Genomic DNA, 25,644 nt, shown 5'->3' on the forward strand with positions numbered 1-25,644 from the left:
GCTTTCAAGTACAACTGAATTGATAGCATTTACTTGTTTTAGATTGTGATACATGCTTACTACCTATATTAAGTTGAGAAAATTTAAGCTATGTTAAGGATATGGAGTGATAACCACTAGATACATAACTAACCAGAGATAAACATAATTATCATTAACACTCTTCTTTATAGATTTTAAATAAAATCTCAATATGGACACAAACCTATGTGGAATTGAGATTTTAAATGTGTCTTTGATTTTGAAATGTCTGATGTGCTTCTCAGGTTATTTTGAAATTTCATGACCTCTCTTTATATCTATATTTATATATTAGATAATTATATATTATGATCTGTGTAATATGTATTATGGACCATTTGTGGGGGTGGAGTGGTCGCTACCATAGAACTTCAAGCACAAATTATCTTTATGCATGTCAATGTGTATTAATTTATCTTTTTTAGCTGGTTTTCATGTAGGCTAATTTTTTTCTATTTTACTTTTTTTCCTATTTTAACTTTCTACAAGAATGGCAACCCCCAGAATCCTTATTGTGATGGCATCGAAGGGGTCATGGAAGCTTATTATAGGAGCCTGAAATCTGTGCAGCTGTACGGGCCAACCAACTTTGCTCCTGTCATAAACCACGTAGCAAGGTGAGTAGAGAGCAGGAAAGGTGTTTGTGCTAGGGCTGACATACTGGATCGCGCTGAAATTACCCCATCAGTGCATCACAGTCCCATGATCAAGATGCTTTCTTCTCGTTGTCTCCAGAAAGCTAGGAAGTAGATGTGGGGTGGCTGCCACCAAGCAATCAGCAATATTTTACAGAGACCTTTACATCGATTTCAAATGAGGAAGCTTACAGGCACCTGGTTATTTGGGGACCTGTCCTTTCCAACCTAGAAAAGTGTTTTCTTTGAAGGAAATATGTGAGCACAAACGAGATTGATGGCACTCTGAAAATGTCTAAGTCATTCATATCAATGTCACGTCCTGTGGTGGCATAAAAATAACGAGTCAATCCCATTAAGACAAGAAATTTCTTTCTGTGATATATAGGGCACACTCATTCACCCTCTCTCATGTTAGTGTAGAAGCTAATTTTATACATCCCCAGAACTCTGGCAGGTAAATAGTGCATAGCACTGAGAGAAGAATTTGCTTATGACTCAGACTGCACGTTCTAGAAAAAAAAGTTAAAACATAAAATTTATACATATTGATGTTTCATTAGTACATAATGAAATAGATATCACTTTACAAATCTTTTAAGAATCTTGCTTAATGCTAGTGGAAAATCCTATAAAACTCTGTCGTGGTATGAAATTAGCCAAAAAAGGTCAGCTCCAGCACCTTTTTGGATGAACACGTTAGAAAGAGAAAATAGTGTACATTCAAGGTCAAAGACAATCTAACACCTCAGTTCTCTGAATAGTTCATTGTTTTACCACCCTCCCTGTTGGATTTGACGAGAAAATCAGTGTGTTCTTTTTTGCATTTCATGGTACGTGAAAATGCACAAAAGTATCTTGGTAGTCAGGGCTGACCTCAGGGTGACAAAGATGTACGAGACCATTCTCTATGGTGGCTCTTTGTCTTGGATTTCTCAAACACTTCCTTCTGTAATGTCTGCTAAAGTAAGAATTCTGCATCTCAACCTTATTTGTAAAAAACAACAAACACTGGTTTTTGATGAAACGGCTGTTAATTTTGCCTCCTTTTCTCTCTGTTTCTCTATGGTGTGCTATTTTCTTCTGTTCCCAAGTCATTCGTTCCAGAATCAACCATTTGGTCATTATTTATAATTTGAAAATCATATTGACTTTCTAAGTTGCCTATAGGAGAAATGTTTCATTTTAAATCATTCTAATTTATTGATGCGTGCCAAGAAGAACAGGCTCAAAACCGTATTAATGAAAAATAATTTTAATTAATTCTCTAACACTACCCCACACATCAGTTGTTAATAAAAGATACATAGAAGAAAAATGACAGGATCTATTTTATGTGGATCCATGCCCATTGTTATAAATATGCCAATTAGTACTTATAAATCAGTTCTTTAATTTTGCCCTGGTATTATAAAAGTTAAATTTAGATGGAAAATTTTATATGCTTCTCTACTTCTATTTAAACCATAGTATTGGACTGGGGAAATGGAAAGTGCTTGTTATTCACGTATGTGGACCTGAGTTCTAATCTCTACACCCAGACTTGGTGTTTAATGTCTGCAGCCCCAGTGCTAGGGGTAGGAAGGAAAGACAAACAGATGCCTGGAGTTCATGGGCCAACATCCTAACTGAACCAATAAACTCTAGTCTCAGTGAGAGATTCTGTCTCAAAAAATAAATGCAGGAAGGGATTGAAAACGAAAGCTGACCTAATCAGGGCCTCCAAGTCACTTCCTTGAGTGAGCGCACCTGTATTCACACATATACCATACACATGCAGAGCAAAATGAAATAGAGTGATAAAATAATACATCTACAGTCATTTCTATGCTCAACACTTTCCAAATCTCAGGTACAGCAGTCTCCGTTAGCTGAAGCTTTCAGATCCCTATTGTACTTAAAATGAGAGAAAAGAGCCAGAGCTGGATTTTCATCACTTATCTTTCTTTCTAGGACAGTAGGACATTCAATCTGACCGCGTTTTAATATAAATATCTAAAATAAATGGTTTTCTTTTTCATTTTCTTTATTTTTAAAATGATGTTTAATTTAGTTTTAACGTTTTATTAGGATAGGCAAATTCTGGCTCATCTAAAAATCCTTGTCCTAAAACTTCGTCTGCTCAAAGACAATACTTTTTGTTTCTTTATTCAAGGCGTCAGCATAGTTAACAGGTGCATCAGCTCTGGTTACATAAAGTTTCTTGAATATGTTTTCTCTGGTGAATGCACTTCGACAGCAGACAGCACCAGCCTCCCATATAGGAAACAAACACTCAGCATGTATTGACTTGAGGCAGGCATGGACTCAGTTGCTAGAGAGCTTGTTCCATAAACTGAGTGTGGGGTACATGCATGTAATCTCGGTACTCATGAGGGGAAGCAATAGTTTGAAAGTTTAATGTCATCCTCGGGTGCATAGCAAGTTTAAGGCCATCTGAGATACCTTACACCATATTTCAAAGAAAAAGTCTCTACAAACTCAATTCTGATATGCTAATATCAGATGTCCCAATTAATACCTACCTGTACCTAAGTTAGAGCAAGTACATATCAGTATTTGTCTGTTTCCTTGTTTTATTCTTACAGAGCAATTCCAGTATGAGTGAAAACCGAGCTGTTTATTATAATGTCTATGAGCATTTTAAATTTATTTTAACGTCTTTCAAAAAGCAGTTTTGTGCACAAGATCGTTTTTGACTGATTTCTACATATCCAGTTGGCTTTGAGATAATAATAATGGGTTGGCAGTAAATACAAAATAGATAAAACACAAAGCATCAGATTTACAGCATTTGTGGTTCTGTGTTCGTTTGGAGACTTCACACACCCTTTTGGCAGTCTCTTGCATGCCCAGAGGTTTTCACTCCACATGGTTCAGGGAATGCCTCAAACACTAGAAAAACGCTGTTCAGCATCTGTTGGTGCCCTCTGTAGATCTTAACACGAGCAGCATAGCCTGGCGTCAGGAGTTTCCAGTGTCCCGCTCCCACCCCACTAGTCTAGCCAGGCTTCCCTCACGGAGAACTACTCCCGTTGCTTTGGGTCCCCCGGGCCCTTCTCCACACCCATTTAGAGCGAATACCAGTGCAACCCTGCTCCATTTTCCATCTGGCATTTTTCTTTCTGTTTGTTTTCTTTTCTGTTTGTTTTGTTTTGTTTTAATGTTGAGAACACTGCAGGATCTAGAAAACCAGTTAAAATTAGTTTTAATTTGTTAGAAACTGACATTTCTATTTTGGAGTTTCTGTAATTAATTTCAAAATCATTCGAAGAGTTCGTTATGGTTGCCCTCCTCCATCTGTGTGAACGGTCGGTGAAATCATAACAAGAATCGTTACTGAGGCTATGACATCGCTGGCAGTCCTCTCTGTGCTGTTGCAAGGATTAATTCTTGTTCTTCACAGTAGTTCCATGAGCTACCAGCACTGCCATTATTGTCTTTTTTTTTTTTTTTTTTTTGGCAGAGGCAACACACATGCGGATAGTGACACTTACATGAATAGCTCCCCACTCTTGCATGGTTTCTTGCTCACCTCATCGCACAGTTTGAGGTGGCAAATTCCTAACAACAGGATTCTCTTATCTTTGTGATGAATTGTTTAAATGTGTGTGCTCTTTACTGAATCTTAAGAAGATGCACACTCCATTGTAAAAAAAAAAAAAAATGATAATCTATTTATTTAAATGACACGTTCCTGAGTCATTTTCTTATCTTTTGTCCATGCCTTCCTTGCTACTTTGAGCTAATCAAAGTCTAGAAGAATACTTCACAAATCTGAGTGAGCCATTTGTGAGCTTTGATGTAAAATGTGCGGGGAACCAGAAAAGAAACTACAGAGGGAATATATTTAAATTCTGCAACTCTGACAAAATTAATTTTTCTCTCAGATTTATCATAGTAATATTAACATATAAATTATAGATTTGCTATATTCCAGAATAGGTAGTGATACGGCTTTTAATAAGAGTTTTAATTATACAGTTCACTGAAGGTTCCATTAAGAAGGAAACTTCTGTAATATAATTTGATCTGCAAGCCTGTGTCTTGTCACTTCCTGAAAGGAACCTGGAATGTGGCCTGCCAGAAACTTTCCACTTGATCCTCCTGGGACTTATTAATTATTTTCATTATAAGCACTTAATACTTTTACAAATAGGCTAAATTAAAAGAAATAGTAGTATGAGATTGATTTTGTCTGAAATTTAGATTTGCTCTCCAAATAAATGGTGCAGTTATAGAGTAAATAACACAGAAGTCTCAATTAAAGCATTAATTTTCAGTTCACATTGCAATTAAGCACTTGACTAGAGTGGTCAGCTCTTATGTAAAATGTAATTTATAATAATTTTAAGTACATCAAGCCTTACAAACATACACATACTTTTATACCATTAATTATAAAGCATTATTAAAATTCCTAAGTATTGCAAACTGCTAGCTAGGTTTCTATGAATTTTTTTAAAAAACCACAGAGAAAGTTTAGGTTTGTTGTAATCTGCTTCAGTTTCTTCCCCCCTTTCTACACACTGTGAACAGAGCCTGCCAACTGAGGAGCGAGATCAAGCCCACAAAGCCATTCAAAGCGGGAGTTTACACTCCTAAAGCTCAGCTTCGGCAATGTGCTGTGATGCTTCCATTTTCAGCAGCTTTGATTCGTCTGAAATAGCATGAAAGCGTCGCCAGCGTGCTGCTAGAGGCTTTCCTCTTACTATTTTCGGTCTTACATTAGTCACATAGAATATAAGACTCTGCATTGAATTATATTCAGTAATAGATCCTTTTCTCTTCTTTTTTAATAAACGACTGTTCAGATATTACAAACTGAACTTCAGCTAGAAACTGTAAGATTGCTTTTTTTTTTTTTAAGTGAAAGGATAATGGGTTCCTCTGCTTGGGCTTGTTCTCCATTGATTGTGTTGCTGCCACATTCATGTGTATTCCTTGGTGTTTAGGGTCTGTTGCTCTGTGGTGTCGTTGTGGAAATGATTCAACAGTCTTTTCCACAAGTGTAGGTGAATGAGCCGTGTCAACATCCATCTTATAAATAGCAAGGGTACATACTAGATTCTTTTGTCCCTAAGAAACTTGCAAATACTTTATCCATATGGTTTCAAAATCTACTGCAATATAACATATTGTTTGCATCCAAGCTGTTCAAACAGGATTAGTTAGAGTTCTTCATGATTGTATCAATTTCTTCGCCCAATCAATATAAGTTTTTAAATAATTTTTTCTGTGGTCTGATTGATTTTTTTTTTTTTTTTTGAGATGCAGGTCAATGCCTTCTTGTTTCCTTCCCTGTCTCTTCCAAGCTGTGTAAGACTCACTCTGGACATGAACTAGCTTCTGTGGTCAGTTCTAGGCCAGTGAGAAACCCAGCACATGTGCTAATATGCATAGTTACAAACACACACACACATACACATATGCATTCTATGAACACGCATGTGCACATACACGGACACTTAGAACTGTGGATACATCCTCTATTTGATTTTTTAGGAGGTGAAGTCTGTACAGCCTACAGAAGGACTGTATCAGGATGTGCATGTCAGTGGCACTTGCTAAATTCACAGTGTTATGCGCCACTGCCTCTGTGCAGTTCATAACTAAGAATAATTTAATCATCGCTTAATTTACAGAATGCCATTATCTAGTGAGTACCATGCATATAATTTATTCAAATAATAACACAAAGATAAATATTGCTGGGACAATTTAAAAAAAATCAAGTTCTGGTGACTGAAATAACTTTTGAGGAGCTTAAACATAATAAATTGCTGTCTGGACAGGTATTTTTAAAAACCTATAGCCAAGTTTTACTTTTTACAAAAAAAAAATCTTCATTCTGGTAAATTTCATTAGTGAAAACAATTCCAAGGCAGCTAAATATTTCTGTGTCCTGCCAGGCACTAACGCTGCCGTTCATCTGGTTGATTATTTCAGAGAACTATATACTTAGACTTGTTTATCAGAGGCTAAACATATACACAAATACTCTCTCGATATTAGAAGTCTGGCTGGCCATGCCATGCACATCTGCAGTTCCTCCTGCTCCACGTGCTGTTTTAACTTCTGACTGTTTTTCAGGTATGCGTCCTCCGTAAAAGACGGCTCCCAGTACTTTGTGCTCCTCATTGTGACGGACGGCGTGATCTCAGATATGGCTCAAACTAAAGAATCCATAGTTAACGTGAGTACGTCTAGGGTCTCCTGCTCCATGACAGTAAAGTACCAGCTAGGTTGAGAACAAAATCTATTTTAGGTGACTTCATGGAGAAACAGATTGGTCGCTTCGTTGCATTCATCCATTCATCCAGAAACCGTCACACACTTATACTGATAGGGGAGGTCCTCCTCTCCTACTGTCTGACCCTAGCCTAGCAGGTCTCATCAGGACTGGCTGCATTGTCCTCCTCTGTGGCCTGGTAAGGCTGAGGGGAAGGTGATCAAAGAGCCAGCCATTGAGTTCATGTCAGATAGCCCCTGCTCCCTTTACTAGGGAACCCACATGGAGACTGAGCTGCCTATGATCTACATCTGAGCAAGGGGTCTAGGTCCTTTCCATATTTTGTCCTTAGTTGGTGCATCAGTCTCTGCAGGCCTCTCAGGGTCCGGATTTTTTGGTTCTGTTGGTCTCTAGGAAAGATGCGTAATTATCATTCAGAAGGGATAACAACAGTATGGACATCTACAATGGGAGAAGATGGAGAACAGGACAGGAGCCCACCACAGACAGCCTCTGAAAGACTACCCAGTAGGGTATCAAAGCAGATTCTGAGACTCATAGCCAAACTTTGGGCAGAGCACAGAGAATCATGATTAAGACTAGGACCTCTCATGTCCTAACATTCCAGTTCCCTGAGAATGCCAATCAGTCTCTACTTCCACAGTTTCTTAAAGCCATCCTGTGCATTATAATGCCTGTTGTATATTTTAATTGTTGATGATTTAATTTTTTTCTTTTGAAAGCTAGCTATAAAAATCTATGCTTATCAGATGATGGTCTGTTAAATTATACCTGTTTACCTACTTTTTCTATGCCTAAGATTGGCATTGTTTGGCGTAGAAAATGAATTGAATAGATGAGTTATTTGTCAGGCTTCACAATTTTAGTGACAGAAATATATTGTTAGTTATTTAGTGTGAGAAAAAAAATAAGTATATGTAAGGAATACCTCAGTGACTCACTATTTTTCTCTTGTGGACAACATAATTTCTTTATATATTCTGTTTTTACCTACACTTACTTACGCTGGATTTCTGTTTTCTTTCTAGTTAGTGCTATTGGTTTACACTTTAACATACTGACTTAATAATTCATGATTAACTGAGCGGAGAGACTGCACTAAGAAAGAGGTTTTTGTAGTTTATCAACTTCCCATCGTAAGATGGTCTCCCTGTGCATGTTGTTTGTCTGTCACTGATTCTAACTGTTGAATTTTTTAATTTATATGTATTTATTTGTGTATATGTGTATGTGTGTAGACAGGCATTTAGGATGCAGATGTGGAGGTTATAGGACAATCTGAAGGAGTCAGTTCTCTCCTTCTATCATTGGGTCCCTAGGTTTATGAGGGCATCAAGCTTGGTAGTAAGCGCCTTTACTGACTGAGCCACCTTTCAAACCCCAAATTATGCACTATGATGAAAACCATGCTGCAACATCAAATATGCAGTCTCTACAGTTCACAGGTATTTAATGCATAAATGAATAATGTTAAGTCTTTCCTAGTAGCCACTTGTCTGCCCTTGCTAATCCACTGTGAGAATTATTTCTGATAATTCACTGTGATAATGACTTCAGATAACAATTTTGAATGTTACTAAAAGCTGTCTTAATGAACATCTGTGAAAATGTCAGAGAAAATCAGGAAATTGCTTTCTTTTTGTCGTTAAGGTTTTTTTTTAATTTATTAAAATTTCAAGGACTTGAAAATAAAAAAAGAATAACCAGATCCAAAGTTTGTATACTGTTTACATACACTTTCTTTTTTTTTCTTAAGAGCTAAATATCTTGGGTGCTGCAGAGATGGCTCAGTGGTTAGGAGCATTGTCAGCTCTTCCAGAGGTCCTGAATTCAATTCCCAGAACCACACGGTGGCTCACAACCACCTATAATGGGATTTGATCTCCTCTTCTGGCATGCAGGAGCATGTGTATATGACTTACAGGGTTTGTGGATGTGTATATGATAGAGTGTATGTATATGGCAAAGCACTCATATACATGAAATACATAAATAAATAAATCTTTAAAAAAGAACTAAATGTCTTAATTGAAATCTAATTTTGTTTTTTCTTCCTAAAGGCCTCGAAGCTTCCAATGTCAATCATTATAGTAGGTGTTGGACCCGCAGAATTTGATGGTGAGTAGCAAGATCTCAGTGGTATTGCAGTGCTGTTACATTTCCATCAGCCTTAACTGTGTAAAGAGAGTGATGGCGTTTGTAAAACACTGTCATTGAGTAAGACACCTCCCTCTAGCTTGTACATTAATTAAACACGCACCTTTGACATTTCCTTACAGTTGGTACCTTGTAACACTGTGTAAGACTGACAGAGTAATAAATTGAGATTTGATTCCTAAGGCAAAGAACGCTTTAAGGGAACACACTTTCTGCAGGGAAAAGTGTCGACAGCCTTTAAAGAACAGTGCTAAATTAATGAATCATTAAGTTGTGAGCAGAAATATTAACATAAGCATGAAATGCTAATTGAATGTGATTCCAGCCTCTGGTTAGTTGATCGAATTATCCTTATAAACCGAGAACTCCATCATGTGAAAGAACAAAATTCAGTGACAGTTGAACTGATCTGATGCATCAATGACTGGACTGGCTAACTATGGTCTGGCCTCTCCAAAGACCAGTTAAGGAACAGCTTTTCATGTAATAATGGCCCGAGTGAACTTCTTTAAAGATGGTTTGTTACTGGTCACCTGGCTAATTTTGTTTTAGCGGATGCCTCTGATCTGCAATTGAGAGGCAGGCAACGTCATTATCTACACACTTACTAACAGTGGCCATTTATTTAGCTTGACACTTGGTCCTCCCTGTTTCTAAAGCCAAAGTCTTTAGTCCTGACTACTGCTGCTTTTGCTACTATTTTCTCTGGTCATTTACATCTGTTCAGCTGTGTCCATAAGCTGCCTCTTTAGAGTTGCAAATGCTAAGAAATCTTCTCACTTTGGCTCATGGTTATCTGCATTGGTTAGGGGTGACAGATTGTGGCTCCCAAAATCCACCCACTGCAGGCTAAAATAGCTCACACAGTCTCCCTGCTGCTTTTTCCTCTAACGGTTTATCACTCATGAGTACAATGCAGTTTGCCAGGCCTGGTGAACTTCACATTAGTCAGTTTTTGTTTTGTAAGAACCCATTACATGACAAAAGACTGCAAAACCACTGGCCCTTGCTGGTGCAGATTTCTGTCTCTGTCCTTTCATGTAGACCAACACACAACACTTGGGTACAACTCTCACCCCAAATCCAAGGCAACTTATTTTCTCTGTTTTTTCCCAGTGAATTTGTAGAGGGCTGAGAAATGGTAATTCATCATTTCTCACCTAGACATCCAGAACTAACTGAGGAAAAATAATTTATCAGATCAAGATATCAGTTTTATTACCAGGAGTACAGTAAAGAATATACTTTAACCTGTGGATGGGGCCAGACTTTGCATTTCTTGACGGCCCCGACTCGTTTCCTAAGCTTCCCTGATGAATCTCCTCGGACAATAAACTTCCCTGAAACACGTCTTCACTCTGAGACCAGCTGCTCCTGATTTGAGAGGCAGATGCCTCCTGGAGTCCAGCACCATTCTATGGAGTGGACACGCTGCTATGAGGAAGCATGAGTGAAGGGTGTAGAAAGAAAGGGAACTGGCTTCCAAGTAGATCCCCCCAACTCTTAAAAATCGGAGTTCCCATTATTCTCTGGAAAATGTAAGTACTGAGTTAGGCTCCTGCAACACCTAGTTTCTATTTTTACCGTGGCAGAAGTTTCAATGAGATAGAGATGGTTTCCTGGTCCACAGTTTTTAAAAAGGCTGATTATTTGGTAGGATACAATGAATTCTTCCTTAACATACATACATACATGCATACATATGTTATACATATATATATACAGGTGTATACATACATATACATGTATATACACAGACACAGACACACACACACACACACACACACACACACACACACACATATATATATATAGAGAGAGAGAGAGAGAGAGAGAATGTTATTCTATCAAATCTGCTTTTTCCCTTAACTCCATGGCTAAGAAGCAAAGGAGATTGTTGGTGGATGAGATAGAAAAATCTCTGCCATACAAATTGCTGTTCTGCTGTCAAAAGTTCTCTACTAACTCTTCCAAAAAAAATAATAAAACAAGACAACTTAATGCAGCAGCTACTTTGATGCAAGCTGGGGAGAAGAGATGTAAGTTCGTCATTCACCCTATCTCCTATAGCGAGAGAGAGGCACAGGCTTATCCTTTCAGGGCATAATCTCTGCCCTGTGGATCAGACAGGCAGAAAACCTGAAGTGTGGGTGTGGCTCCTCCATCATTATCATCTTGCTTCTATTGCTCTCAAAAGCTCATCTTCCAGTTCATGCTGTCTGCAACCTTTAAACTTTAAACACGCTGAAGAGTGGAAGGTAATCTCTTCAATATGCAAGATTACTCATTTTCTTCCTTGATGATAACGAGACAATACAGATTGTAGAGGATAATAAAAGCAAGGTCTCTGTTGCCTCCTGAGTCTTGTTCCCATTTTAGAGTGCGTGTAGGGAAATTGTTGCAAATTATGAGCATAGCAGAGAGTACAGCATACCACCAGCAATGTGCAATTAAATGCTGAAGTAATATGAAAATTGTAAAAGCAAGCACAGATGATAACAGGAGTTATTTGTTTCAAATATGTGAGCATAACATTTACAGCCCCAGGAATAAGGTACTGGCCCTATTGTTGGTAGATCATACATTTTATAGAATTCTGTCATATATTATATGTGAAGGCAAGTCTGTTAATCATATTTACTAGTAATGCTTCAGCCAAAACATTGACTCATGAACATATGTAGAAAGATAAATTTGAAAGCAATGTCTTCCAACCCAAATTCATTGCAAACACTGAAGAAAAGAATGCAAGGTGGAGGATGGTGTTCCAGTGAGCACTGCTTTACATTTCGGGGTCTCTTTGGAGTCTGCAGATTGTCCTGTGTGTGCAAAATGACTTTTCTGTAACTGAATTACACGTTAAGCCCAAGCCAGATCACTCATACAATTAATTACTTAGATAATTCTCACAGCAACTTAATAAACTCTGGGATATGTTTCTAATCGCAGCATCAGACATCAGCAGCTGCTCTGTTTGGACAGTATTTCTGAATACCAGCTGTTGCAGCCAATGCTGAAATTATTTCTCAACTAGCAGAATTATCATCCATCACAAACACCATACTTTATCCAGGACTGAATAAATCTCACTTTGTTTTGCAATGAACTGTAAAGCAAAACTTGGGATGCTGTGTGGCCCTTGTAATGTCAGTAAGAAGGAGACTCAACCTGAAGGTGATAACTGTTGCTGTTTTATAAATTAGAAAGAAAAAGCTGAAAATCGGTGGGCTAACATGGCATGCCCATTCTGCCACTTAGGCATATAACCCAGGTTTAGATCCTGTAGGAAGGTGAATTGGGTGGAAAGACAAGCTCAGAGAATGCTCAACAATGTATTGACCCCATGAGAGGGGAGAGTCATTCTCATGGCGTTCTTTAGCTGTAGATGGTATAACCCATCAGGATGTTTGGGGGAAATGATTAAAGAAATGGAGATTGAAGCCCCTGTCTGTAACTACACAGGCTGTATTCTTGCACACATATGTAGTGATTTCTTAGTTCACACTGTTTTATTTCACTGCATTATATTCAGTTAATGACTGCATTTCATTTTCAAGCAATGGTTGAATTGGATGGAGATGATGTAAGAGTTTCCTCCAGAGGGAAATACGCCGAAAGAGACATTGTACAGGTAAGGATTTAAAAGAAATAAGCCCGTCTTCTCCATTGTGAAGTACCCACGGCTACACGATATATTAAAAAGCAACTTCAATAGCAGTTAGGAGTGCTGAGTTCTGTTTATGTTTGTTGCTTCTTCCCTATCAGGCATAACTTAAGCAACAAAGGTTAGAATCTGTATGAAATTGCTTTATCCTCTCAGGTTCACTGCATGTAAAGTGCAAGTGTCAATAATTGTCTTTTCCTAATTTACTCTCATGAGAAATTATCATGATCTCTGGTAAAATTGGAGGCTATCACTATGTTAGTCTTCATGTAAATAAAACTTTTCAAAACATATGATACATACAAAAATAAACTTTAATAAAACATAAAAATTATACTATTGTCAGAATTTCCACAGGTTAGGGTTGGAAATTTATGTTAAAACTATATATAATAAATAAGCTGTACATTTATTTATAACTGACTTATAAGTTATGCATCACCTATAAATTTTACATATAGAGAATACTTGAGGAAAAAAAACACTTAGCTAAATGCTGCCTGCTATTTGGGGAGCAATAAAAAGAAAACAATTAGCTAAAAGTTGTCACTTAAAAAAGGAGCTAATTCAACCAAATCTATTCACGCTTTACTTGGAGTATGTATTACTCAAGACGCCAAAAGAGAAGAAAGTCTGTGACACATACCTTTTTAAGTACACAATACCCAAAGGTCTCAGTACCATTTAAGGACATGATATGTACATTTTAGGGGCACAAACAATGGGCATTGAAATTTTCTCCAAATAATTTCCTGCATGCCTTCTCCTAATGTAACTACTGTAAATATGTAATTTGGAATTCTACAGACTTGGGTTCAAATTCTAACTTGTGTTAACTTGGACAAACTAACTTTCTATGTTCTGAGCGATGAGGAGCCTTGTGGAGTAAAGTGAAAGAATCAACATAAAATATGTCTCTGATGTACCTCTCAGTAGTAGCCAACAAAATGACTAGAATGATTGGTGGGGGGGGAACGCCCTAAGTTGGTAGATAAAAGGATCACAGTGTAGCTCTATGGCATGTGCATGCTAAATGCTGTTGAGTTTGCTCTCAAGCACAACAACAAAGAAATAGTAATATTAAAATGGATTATAAATGACTCCTCCAAAAACCACTGAAATTCCATTTTAACACAGAAACAATTTCACAATAATTTTCTAAAAGATAAATATATGTGATTTAATTTTTCTCTACAAGGCATAATGTAAAAAGCACCAACTTATGCGGCAAGAGAGGAAGTAAGCTGAGGAAGCGGCCATGGCGATGCTGTGTATCATGGTGTTAATTTCCATAATTAGATGCATAATTATTCGCCTTAACCTCATCACCATAATTATGGGTTCAAGTAATCTTACTTTATCTCAAAGCTCCACATAATGTCCAGCCCACACTTTCCAAAAATCAAATTACTGAAAGGAAGCGTGTATGGAAAGGACTTCAGAATGTGCTCTGTTGCTATGACAATGCTTCTTTATAAAATCAAATGGGAATCTCATCGCTTGTTCCTTCCAAATGAATGTTTAAGAGAAGCAACATAACATTATCCCTAACAAATCAAGGTTGCTCACATCACCAAGAGTTTTTACAGGACCATCATGCTATACTGTTATGATAAAACCATACCTCTTGACGTTTATGAAAATAAGAACTTCCTTGTCTCTCAATGGATGGACAGCATTGGGACATATACTGAATTTGGACTCAGAAGGCCTGTGAAGGCACAGTCACTACATTCTCTTAGCCTCTTGTATTGTTTGTAGGGTCCACGCTCTTTGATCTTTGTTTTTCTCTGAGATTTTAGCAGGCAGTAAACTCTTTGTTCCCCGTTAGCTTAGGTTCATAACAAGTTCATTAAAGGAGGGGATTTGATATATTTTTCTAATTTCTCAGGAAAGTTCCAGAATTCACCCTTGCAAACTGTGAGGAGCTTGGCCATTTACCTTCCAGACAGAAGTATGAGTTGTTTCTCCCTTATCACTTTGGTTCTTGCCAGGGACCTGCCAGCCAAGTTCCCCATGTTCTGATGAAATATTTGTAGATTAGGTATTTATACGGAAGCATTCTCGAGTGTTGCAGACAGTGGGATAATATTGTGTATCTTCCATTGTTCGGGAAATATGTCTGGACAAGCTGGCAAAGTAGCGACAGAAAACCAAATAAAGGCTGTATGGGCTCTAGTTTTCTTGCAATCGGTTTCACTTTGAAGCTAATCAAGTTATTAAATGCATTACTAATAAATCCCTATACGTCTCGGTTTGAGAAAAATGAGACCTGTATCTTGTAGAATGTAGCTGAGGTTCAGCTGGTCCTTGGGGGACAGTAGGTTGGGTTTTTCTTTTGCTGTCAAGTAGGAAGCAGCTTCTGAAAATTGCACAGAATGATATTTGAGTCTGTTCTATGTTCTGTATCCTAGATAAGAGAAGAGCATTCCACCATTGACCCCTTCATTAACAGCATGACAGACACTTGATTACTGTATTTTTAAAAAGTAAATCTCGGGGCTGGAGAGATGGCTCACAGGTTAAGAATGCTCGCTGTTCTTCCAAAGGTTCTGAGTTCAATTCCCAGCAACCACATGGTGACTCATAACCATCTATAGTAAGATCCGGTGTACAGGCAGAATGTTGTATAAATAATAAATAAATCTTTAAAAAAATGTAAATTTCAGTTCATTTCCCCTTACCCATAAGCCCCAGCTAATGATAAGTGAAAACTAGAAGCTAGATGCAGTCTTAGAATGTCTTAGAAAATTCTTTACATGCCATCTAGATCACTTAATCATCTCCACAACCTGACCCCAATTTTCCTCTTTGGTTACACACACTTAAAAACATATTTTATCTGCCATTATAACACATATTTTCATGATGTTTGCTTGTACTTTCCCCTATCATCTACCTGACTTACATTTCACTGGTGTGGGCAAAAGTCCTCTGTCTTGGAATGTGTTCCTTCTCTTTTTTCTTTTTAATTATATTTTTATTTTTTTATACTGATTACAGCTTATTCACCTTGTATCCCAGCTGTATCCCCTTCCCTTATCTCCTCCCCTTCCCCTTTCAAAGTCCACTGATAGTTGAGGTCCTCCTCCCCTTCCATCTGATCTTAGCTTATCAGGTCTCATCAGGACTGGCTGCCTTATCCTCCACTGTGGCCTGGTAAGGCTGCTCCCCCTTCAGGGTAGAGGAGTGGTCAAAGAGCCCACCACTGAGTTCATGTCAGAGACAGTCCCTGTTCCCATAACTAGGGAACCTACTTGGATACTGAGCTGCCATGGGATACATCTGAACAGGGGTTCTAGAATATACACATGAATAGTCCTTGGTTGGAGTATCAGTGTCAGAAAAGACCCCTGTCTTTTTCATAATCCACAAGGAAATTATGAAATTTGCAGGCAAATGGTGGGATCTAGAAAAGATCGGCCTGAGTGAGGTATCCCAGAAGCAGGAAGACACACACAGTATATACTCACTTATAAGTGGATACTAGACATATAATATAAGATAAACATACTAAAATTTGTACACCTAAAGGAGCTAAGCAAGAAGGAGGTCCCTGGGTAAGATGATCAATCCTCACTCAGAAAGACAAATGGGATGGACATTGAAAGAAGGAGAAAACAGGAAATAAGACAGGAGCCTACCACAGAGGGCTTCTGAAAGACTTCCCAGCAGTATATCAAAGCAGATGCTGAGACTCTTAACCAAACTTTGGGTAGAGTGCAGGGAATCCTAAGAAAGAAGGGGAAGATAGTGGGACCTGGAGAGGACAGGAACTCCACAAGGAGAGCAACAGAACCTTACCTTTTGCTTTCACACTATTCCTTTACATAAAAAGACAGCTGAGATCCAAGATGCAGAGGTAAGTAAGTCACACAGAGCTATTGTGACTATAAATCCAGTTCTGATTCCAAAACTTACCTTTTATGAGAGTACGCCTCTCTCCTGATGTAAAATTCTAAAGGTTGTCAGAATCTAGCCATTTTTCCACATAACTATAGAATCTGACATGTCAGAGTCAGGTAAATAACGACCGGCACTGGCCCCTATTTGGACTTGCTAAGTTAAACTCTCTGAGCTTCAGTTTATAGTGTAGCAAATAACAAATAGGTATGTTGGGCTATTTAATCTTTACTGTTAGCCTTAAGATTATCATAGCAGTATTATTTAACCTGTTATCACTAATAATAAGACATGGACACCTGTTAGATTTTATAATTGCCTTATTTACCTTGGGCCAGACAAATATTTCACCTACACTGGCTCAATAACCCCACCATCCATCTCCCAGCCCCCATCCAATGCCATCTACCTTAATCCTCCTCATCTGGTCTACCTTCCATCCATAATCCCATGGTACTGGCTTGTATTCTTCATCTGGGGCTTTTCATGCCATTATTGGAGGCCTTCCACTTGGCCCACATAGTTTTAATCTCCACACTAACCCATTATGGCTTCCTCCTTCCTCCTTTCTTCTTGTCTATCTGTTTCTCATGCTTTTTCTGTCCTCTCCAAGCCTGAGAACCTTAGCCATGCCTTCCCCATTCTGCCATGTCCAGGTATAGACTGTTTAATCAACCAATCAGGTATGTCTTAGGCAGGTTTACAAAACAAGGATAGATGTAACCAGATCTTGAGAGCCAGTAACACACATCAGACCAGCCTCCAACAAGTTTCCTCTTAGGTCAAACGAAATAAAGGATAGAATACCTATGACATTAAAGAAGATACTGTGTTTAATCCCTTATCAGAAAACCTCCTATGTCGTTCAGTACCAGGGCATTAATATCAGAGTAGGCAGTTGTCAGTTACCATGCTGGCACCATCTGATGGGAGGGCATTTTGCACATCTTTATTTTATAGTAGGTGTACCTTGATTTGACCACTGTATTTAAGATTATGTCCCATGGCCTAAAGATTTAATCTTGCATTTACAGTGAGCAAGGTGCGTTCTTATGGTGTTTATTTTCTTAGATCAGTACATTTAAAGTGTTTTTGTTTGTTGTGCTTTGGATTGACCATTGCATTTAATGCAATGTCATTCTTCCTGGCTGCATGCAGCTGCTAGACAGCCTATCATTTCCTTTAAAATAACATTTAAATTATATTTTCCATTAGAAGGAGAATAATAGCCTTGAAATCTTAGGCTTGAATACTCACTAATGGAGTTCAGCACAGTAGGAACAACCAAACACCGTTGAGTGAACAGCAACTAAAAGCCCATCTGCCCAAACACATTCAAATTTGTTTTCATAACTAGGCAAAACCATCCATCAGGGCAGCCATGAACGATGTTCCTTTACACAAGAGTTTGGGGAGTGAGTTGAAAGAAGATGTCGAGTACCACATATACCATGTTTTCTACAGAGCAAGATATATCCACTCTGTTTGATGTATGAATATGTTAAATCAGCGCACTGTAAATAGTGCTGTCTTCTTCTTAACGTACCTGTTTAAGAGTTTGAGTTCACCTTGTGAAACTCCTGTCTCCTCCAGGTCTTTCATCTCCCCCTTCTTTCATAAGATTCCCTGCAGGGAGCAGGACAGGAGCCTATCACAGAGGGCCTCTGAAAGATTCCACCCAGCAGGGTATCAAAACATATGCTGAGATTCATAGCCAAACTTTCTATCTCCCCCTTATAAAAGAAGGGGGAGATAGAAAGACCTGGAGGGAACAGGAGCTCCACAAGGAGAGCAGCAGAACCAAAAAATCTGAGCACAGGGGTCTTTTCTGAGACTAATACTCCAACCAAGGACCATGCATGGAGGCAACCTGGAATCCCTGCCCAGATGTATCCCATGGCAGCTCAGTATCCAAGTGGGTACCCTAGTAAGGGGAACAGGGACTGTCTCTGACATGTGCTCAGTGGCTGGTTCTTTTATCACCTCTCCCTGAGGGGGAAGCAGCCTTACCAGGCCACAGAGGAAGATAATGCAGACAGTCCTGATGAGATCTGATAGGCTAGGGTCAGAGGGAAGAAGAGAAGGACCTCTCCTATCAGTGGACTTGGGGAGGGGCATGGAAGGATAAGAGGGAGGGAGGGTAGGATTGGGAGGGGAAGAGTGAGAGGGCTACAACTGGGATACAAAGTAAGGACATTGTAATGAATAAATAAATAACAACAAAACAAAATAAAAAAGATTCGAGTTCAGTGATGACACTGTACCTTCACCATATGTGAGGATTGTTTTTTGCTTATTTTTAAACCAAATGTCCCTAGCTGCAGAACTCAAAACTAAGAAAAGAGAGGGTGATCCAAGTGGTAAAATGTCAGGGTAGGAGGACATTTTGTCTTGAGAACTGTCAAGCTGATGTAATAAGAGGTAATGAGAGTGGAGAGGGGTTGGCATTTCTCCATTTGCTGATTGCGTACCTGGTGACAGGACTGAAAAACAAATGCCCCTCAGGAAAAAATTTACATAACTCTAGATTATCAAGTAGTAAGTTCACAACTTTTTTTTTTCTACTCTTTGCATACTTCTGTGATAAGTAAAAACCTGTTGGTAACAAGACATTCTCTGGCTGGGTTCTCAACTTGGGCTCAGGTGGCATGTCAGACTGTGTGGCTGTCTAACAAATTTAAGTTAGACATGATGAATACTCCCTCAGAGGATATAAATCCTAGGTTTATTTCATTGTTGTGTTATTCATTATTTATAAACAGGCTTAGAAGAAGAGAACTCTGGGTATCGTGACTCTAATTCTGATATCTCCATAATATAACAAAATTCTCAAATATTATGATTTATTTCAACTAACAAAGTCCACGTCAGAACTATCTTCTTTCTGTCTCTCATTAGAAAAAATAAACAGGCTTCTAAGGGACTATACTATACTATGGTATACGATACGATATAACAAAAACAAACACATTGGGCAAACAAGCTGAAGAAAAGAGCCCAAGGAAATACACAGGAAACAGATATCGACACAGAGACCCGTTTGTTAGCACACTCGGGAATCCCATAAAAATACAAAACTTGAAGCCAAAATATATACAGAAAGGGCCTGTAGGGTAATTCATATGCCTGTAATATATATTATACAGATAATAAAAAAGAAAAATTAAGAGAAAACAATCTCTAACTTTACATTATGAGACAAAGAACCACAAAAATGCCTTTGAGTTCATTTTCTGTCTACTGCTGGGCGTGCAGCCTGCCCTTAAGAGTAGTTTGTTTCCCCTAAGAGTCTTTTGGAGAAAACAAAATTTTCATTTGCAAGTGGTTTTCACTTGAGGATAGCTTCTAGGTTAAGAATGGAAGCATTTTTCCACTTCCTTCTGCTCTAGGACGCCACCTGGCTACAGACCCATGCAAGCCTTGTGCATACTTCCTCAGCCTCTGTGAGTTCATGTGAAGAGAGGTTGGGAGGAACTGGGAGGAGGAAACAGTAATCAGGATACATTATATGAAAAAAATACATTTTCAATAAAATAATAATAACGATGCCAATAAGTGCATTGAGTTACACGGAGATCTACATGCGTAAAAATGCTCATGCTAACAAAAATGTCTTCTTATCTTCAAAATGAAAGAACAAAAGAAAGCATAAGCCTATCTTACAGTGCTTGCTTAAAGGGTTTAAAAAGGTTTTTAAAAAAAATAAAAATTAAATTCTTTGAATTGTTTATTTAGATTGAATGGGAGAAAAAACAAACAAACAAACAGTGCTTAACTTGTGACTTTGCACCTCTAGATTTTTGTTACACAATGTCATCTTTCCTCTAGTGAAGTAAGCAGACTTTACAAAGTTCACGCCCTCCCCTTTCCCTTCTCACCAGAAGACTGCACACACTGAGCTTTCTCCTGCTCTGGCTCAGCAGCCTTCAGGGCCGAGCAACCCCTTCATCTATTGCATGTCTGAAAGCTGAGGAAGAGGCTTTAGGAGAATGCAGCAAAACCAGACTGCCTTCACTACATCAAAATTACACCTGCTGTTTAGTTTTCTATATTCTTTAACTCATTTTCCCTGTCGCAACCAGATTGTTTTAAGTGTACAAATAATAGTTTTTTTTTTCTTAAGGCAAATGTTGAATAATGGCTTCCATCAAAAGCAAGTTTTCAGATTACATTTGTCACAATTATATTACAATATGAAAATGGAATGTTCTTGGTCTTTCTGAAAGAAAAACATTAATATAAACTTTCAAATCCTATATGCAGAAATTATTCTACATCTTAATGTCTTTCCTCTGTTTTTTCCTCTCAAGACCAAAGATTAATGTCTCATAAACTATCCACATATCCCTAATGATTTCAATCATTTCCAAGTTGCTTCAAGAATCATACCTTACAGAGAAATTGAATTGGTATACTCAGCAGTACTATGTTTATTAACTAAGTAATGGTTCCAAATAAGAATGGACCCAGGCAGTCCCTCGGCAGAGCACATGGCACATCGCTGATAAGGGCTGCTATGTAATTGCTAGATAAAAGTGAAGCAATGACATTTAGATATGAAAACAATTATAACATTTCAGTAAGAATGATTCCAGCATCTCGCGCTGGGATCTTTGCTTTCACAAATAACAGATTTATACCATCAATGTAGCAGAATACTGCCTTTGTGTATTCAATAGCCACAATGTGATGTTCTCATAACAATTAAAAATAACATGTTTAGGAGTCATTAATCGTGTGTGCTGCTTTCTGTGCTGAATGGTGTAAGACTTGTCCCATGCTCTGCATTAGCTAACTTTTATATCAAAACTGAATTAACCACGTACTAGACCATTTTGACAAGAAAGATAAGAACCATAGAGGTGAAATGCCCCCCGGCATGCTGGGCATCAGCTAAGTAATACCCCAAAACAAGATACACGTATAAAAAGAAAGAGAATCACCGCCCCTTTGCTGAACACACATTATGAAGATCTGATTGCTGAAACAGTCAGCTGTAGTAACAAATGTATTTTAAAGATAAGATTTGTATTGATCATACTGTTACTCTGGGCATTTGTGATTCTCCTGTTGCTGAAACAAAATACCCAGACAGAAAGCAAGTATTGGGAGGAGAAGGTTTACTTGGGTTATGCTTTCAGGGCATTTCCGTTGCTGATAGAAGTCAGGCCAGGAATCCAGGCAGGGGCCTAAAGCAGATCTCATGCCTGCCAGCTCAGAGCATGGCTCCCTTCACTAGCTTTCTTGTATAGCCTAGGAGTGGAACTGCCCCTAAGGGGAGGGGACCTTTCACATCAATCATCAGTCAGAAAATTCCTTTACAGACACAGCCGAGAGCCAATCTTATTTGGGTAATCCCTCATTTGAGACTCCCTCAGGTGGCTCTAGGTTGAGTCAAGTTGACAGCTGAAACGAACTAGGACGCTCCTACACTCAGTTGCTTGAATTTAAGCCAGGCTTAGGGGTGCACAACTAAAATACCAATACTGGAAGGCAGGAGGGTCACAAGTTTAAGCCATATTAGGCTATATAGTATGATTCTGTCTCAAAAATCATCCATAAAGCTAAAAGAAAAAAAAAAACTATTTGTGCATGCTGATTTTGTATCTGTTACATTAAAAGCTGAAGGATGTGAAGTAATTTTCTCTCTGTCCTAGTTTGTGCCCTTCAGGGATTATATCGACAGAAGTGGGAACCACATACTGAGCATGGCTAGACTAGCCAAAGACGTCTTAGCTGAGATCCCTGAGCAGTTTCTCTCCTACATGAGAGCCAGAGGAATCAAGCCATCACCAGCACCTCCGCCGTACACCCCGCCCACACACGTGCTGCAGACGCAGATATGACCACGCCCAGATGCTGATGTCCATCGCACGTCAATCAGAACTGCTGAGCCTATGCTTTGCACCTGGTGCTCTGCTCTGAACCAGGAAATGAGACACTTTCTCAGATTGGTTTCAGCAGTCCTCGATAAGTGTGCTTTCTTGGATCCAAAATTAACTCTCTTCCTAAACCAAAACTGTAAATATGGTTGTTGCATGGGCAACAGGAAACTCGTTCAGATGCTTGAAGCGAAGTAGAGATGTCTTCTCTAATTTTCAAATATTTTTTTTTTGTTTTGTTCTTGACAGATTAGCAAATTTCCAATGTATTATTGGGAAAAAGCACAAGCTACGTTTTTAACACAAATATTGTCCTCGACTGCTACATATATAGGACAGCAGTCTTTGTGTCAATGTTTACATGTTACTACTTTTTAAATTTCAATACTTTTATAACTGTTCTTAAGAATAAGTTTTGAATATTGAATCCTTTGTCTTCTAAATTGCAATAGCTATAATCACAGGAGCAATATCTCTTTGAATGACTGTCTGGACACTTGTATGAGTAAGGGGAGAGAAGGAGGGAAAAGGAACCATTTGCTAGTTAATATGTATCCTGTTTGGGCCAATTGTGGGAGTTTAAACTCATAAACAGATATGACCCTGTAAAAATATGCATTTTCATGGACTTATGGTTTAAATTTATACTGCAGTCAATTTATGTTTCATGAGTAGAAGCAACAAAAAGGCAAACAGTGACCTGTGAACCCACAGATTATACTTTGTATAAAAACTACCATCCTCATAATGCTAATGAGTAAAACCAAGAATATAACAAAACCAAGAATATAACTCCAAACCTTGTAGCAAGTGTTTTAAATTTTGTGTTCAGTTGTATCCTGTCTAGATATTTTAATTCAAAGGGATACCTGCTCTCCTGCTTGGGGTTTCCTGTCCTCACCATTCCACTTGGCCACACGAGTTGCACAGGCGAGAGTCTCTTGTGAGTTCTCAGTTCAACACCCACATCCCTGTGACTCAGCATACACCACATTCGTGAAACAAACTTGTTCCTGCACCCTGACCTGCCTGTTTGTGAAATACCCCACTCCTATATCCCGACCTGCCTGCTCACAATCAATTCTAAATAGTTCTCATTGTACAGTTTTTATACGAACTACAGTTTTGTGAAGTTATGTCTAAATTTCTTTAGAACAAATGGCCTTAAATTCTCACAGAATTCCTGGAAATGATTGTGAATTGCCTTCAAACTACAGAAATGTGCATTTATTTATTGTTCTTTTTTGTGTCAACAGCGTGACTGCTGTATAATCTCTCTGCCTCCCCCCTCTTTGCTACTTGGATTATTCCTACTGTGTGTTCTCCTGTCACAAGTTGACCTCTGGTGACTTTTATAAGCATGAAGCTGTTTTACTGGAAGAATACATAATCCTCATAGCTAACAGAATCACAGTCACATAACTGTGATATGAATTGTCCGTTTTTAAGTACATATTAAAATCTTTAAAAGGATAACTGTGTTGGGTTTCGTTCACAGGTGTGATGGAGTCTCATAATTTGCTTTGCTCATCTTAAACATTCCTGCCAGTCTATTTTGTTAGCCGATAGTTTTTCATTTACCTTCATTGTTCACTCCAAAAGACAAAAGTACATGAGATCAATATTTGTTTCTTCTTGTCAAATATCAGTTATTTTCCTTATGTGGACAAGCATACACACCGTAACATATGTAAGAACTGCCTTAAGCAACATTGCCAGCATTTTGTGGAGAGCGACCAATAGCTTTGGCAATAGCATGGGTTATCTGTCATTTCTGTAGTGCGCCTTTCACTAACAGCCCTATTAGCTGTAACCCATTCCTGGCACTGGTGTCGAGGAATGTCTAGTTAGGGCTCTGTCTTCCCCATTATTTTGATGATTCCATTTATAAGACAACATTCCTACAAAACATCTTTTAAATCTTTAAAATTTTAGTATATCTGAATTAATAAAATTACTGCCCTGTCACTGTCAGTGATAGGAAGTGACACATTCTGTATATGGGATTTTGCTAGCTTTGGATCACTTTCAGTTCTTGACCATGAGAAGACACAGCAACAATCACAGAAGAGCCTTCGTTTTCTTTGTTCAAGGAAAAACATACATTTTAAATCTATTTTTTTTATCAGCTGGCTCTTGAGGTCAGCCACCAAATGGAAGTCTCAACAGATAAATTAACTACAAGTAATTTTAATTTTCACTCATTTTGTGAAGCCATTTTTGTATTTTATGTCAATGATTTTAAAGATAAATCCAAAGAATTATTTATTTTGCTTGATGTCTTTATAGGCTGATCACAAAAGTCTTACAAGTTTCAGCAAAGGAAGGTAACTTAGCAACACACTATGCATTGGTGGTCAAAGACCTGGATTTCCATCTCCGTGGTCTAGAAATTTTATCCATTTGATGTGATATTTTCAAGGATCCTTAAAGCATTCTTACGCCTCTCAAAGACACAGTTTGCATTCCCTGAAGTGTGGCTCTTTAAAGAGCCACATGGGTGGGGTTCCTGTATAAACTTGAGTCCTTAGCTCTGAGAAGCACCCTCTCAGGGCTTGTACAAATGGACAATCTCAGCTTCTCATTTATAAAAGCAGACATATATCCTCACCACCCTCCTTTCATGTCTAAACTCAGAGGATACAGGGCAGATGGGTAAAGGTCTTTGAGTTCATGTGCATGTGTGCTTATCGCTCTGATCTTCACAAACAGGGTCCCTGGACACACATTCCTAGTAACCCTGCAGTTATTCCCAAGGGGCTTTCTCTATACTCAAGGTCTAGTCTGAAAGAACAGACTGCTGAAAACAAATAAGTCATATTGATAGATTATATATCTTCCTGCCTCGAATGATCATCACAACTTCCCCAGATCCCTTGTGCTGAAGATTCATAGCTCCCACCCAGGGTCTGGCACATGCCAGGCTGACGATCCCTTCATCCTTTCACTTTGGTAATCATTATATTGATGTCTTGCCTCCTTGAGTCTCATCCCCTCATTTAAACCTCCTTTGAAGACAGCTGGCTGGAGCATCTTTAGGTCTGTAGATTTTAGTATGGCAGTCATGTATTGTATGGCTAATATCTACTTATAAGTGAGTACATACCATGCCTGTCTTTCTGTTTCTGG

At 38.4% G+C, this 25,644-nt stretch overlaps 1 protein-coding gene across 1 annotated transcript in view; it reads left to right on the top strand.

The window, feature by feature from the left end:
* Positions 1 to 23,991, top strand: part of Cpne8 (copine 8) — a 176,180-nt gene extending 152,189 nt beyond the window's left edge. The window contains exons 16-20 of the mRNA XM_021645741.2: positions 511 to 638; positions 6,750 to 6,852; positions 8,970 to 9,027; positions 12,624 to 12,697; positions 22,291 to 23,991. Of these exons, the coding sequence (XP_021501416.2) occupies positions 511 to 638; positions 6,750 to 6,852; positions 8,970 to 9,027; positions 12,624 to 12,697; positions 22,291 to 22,479 (552 nt within the window). The 3' untranslated portion in view covers positions 22,480 to 23,991. The remainder of the gene's footprint in view (positions 1 to 510; positions 639 to 6,749; positions 6,853 to 8,969; positions 9,028 to 12,623; positions 12,698 to 22,290) is intronic.
* The last annotated feature ends 1,653 nt before the right edge of the window (positions 23,992 to 25,644 follow it).

Source organism: Meriones unguiculatus, chromosome 8 (genome assembly GCF_030254825.1).
Source record: "Meriones unguiculatus strain TT.TT164.6M chromosome 8, Bangor_MerUng_6.1, whole genome shotgun sequence".
Taxonomy (NCBI): Eukaryota; Metazoa; Chordata; class Mammalia; order Rodentia; family Muridae; genus Meriones; species Meriones unguiculatus.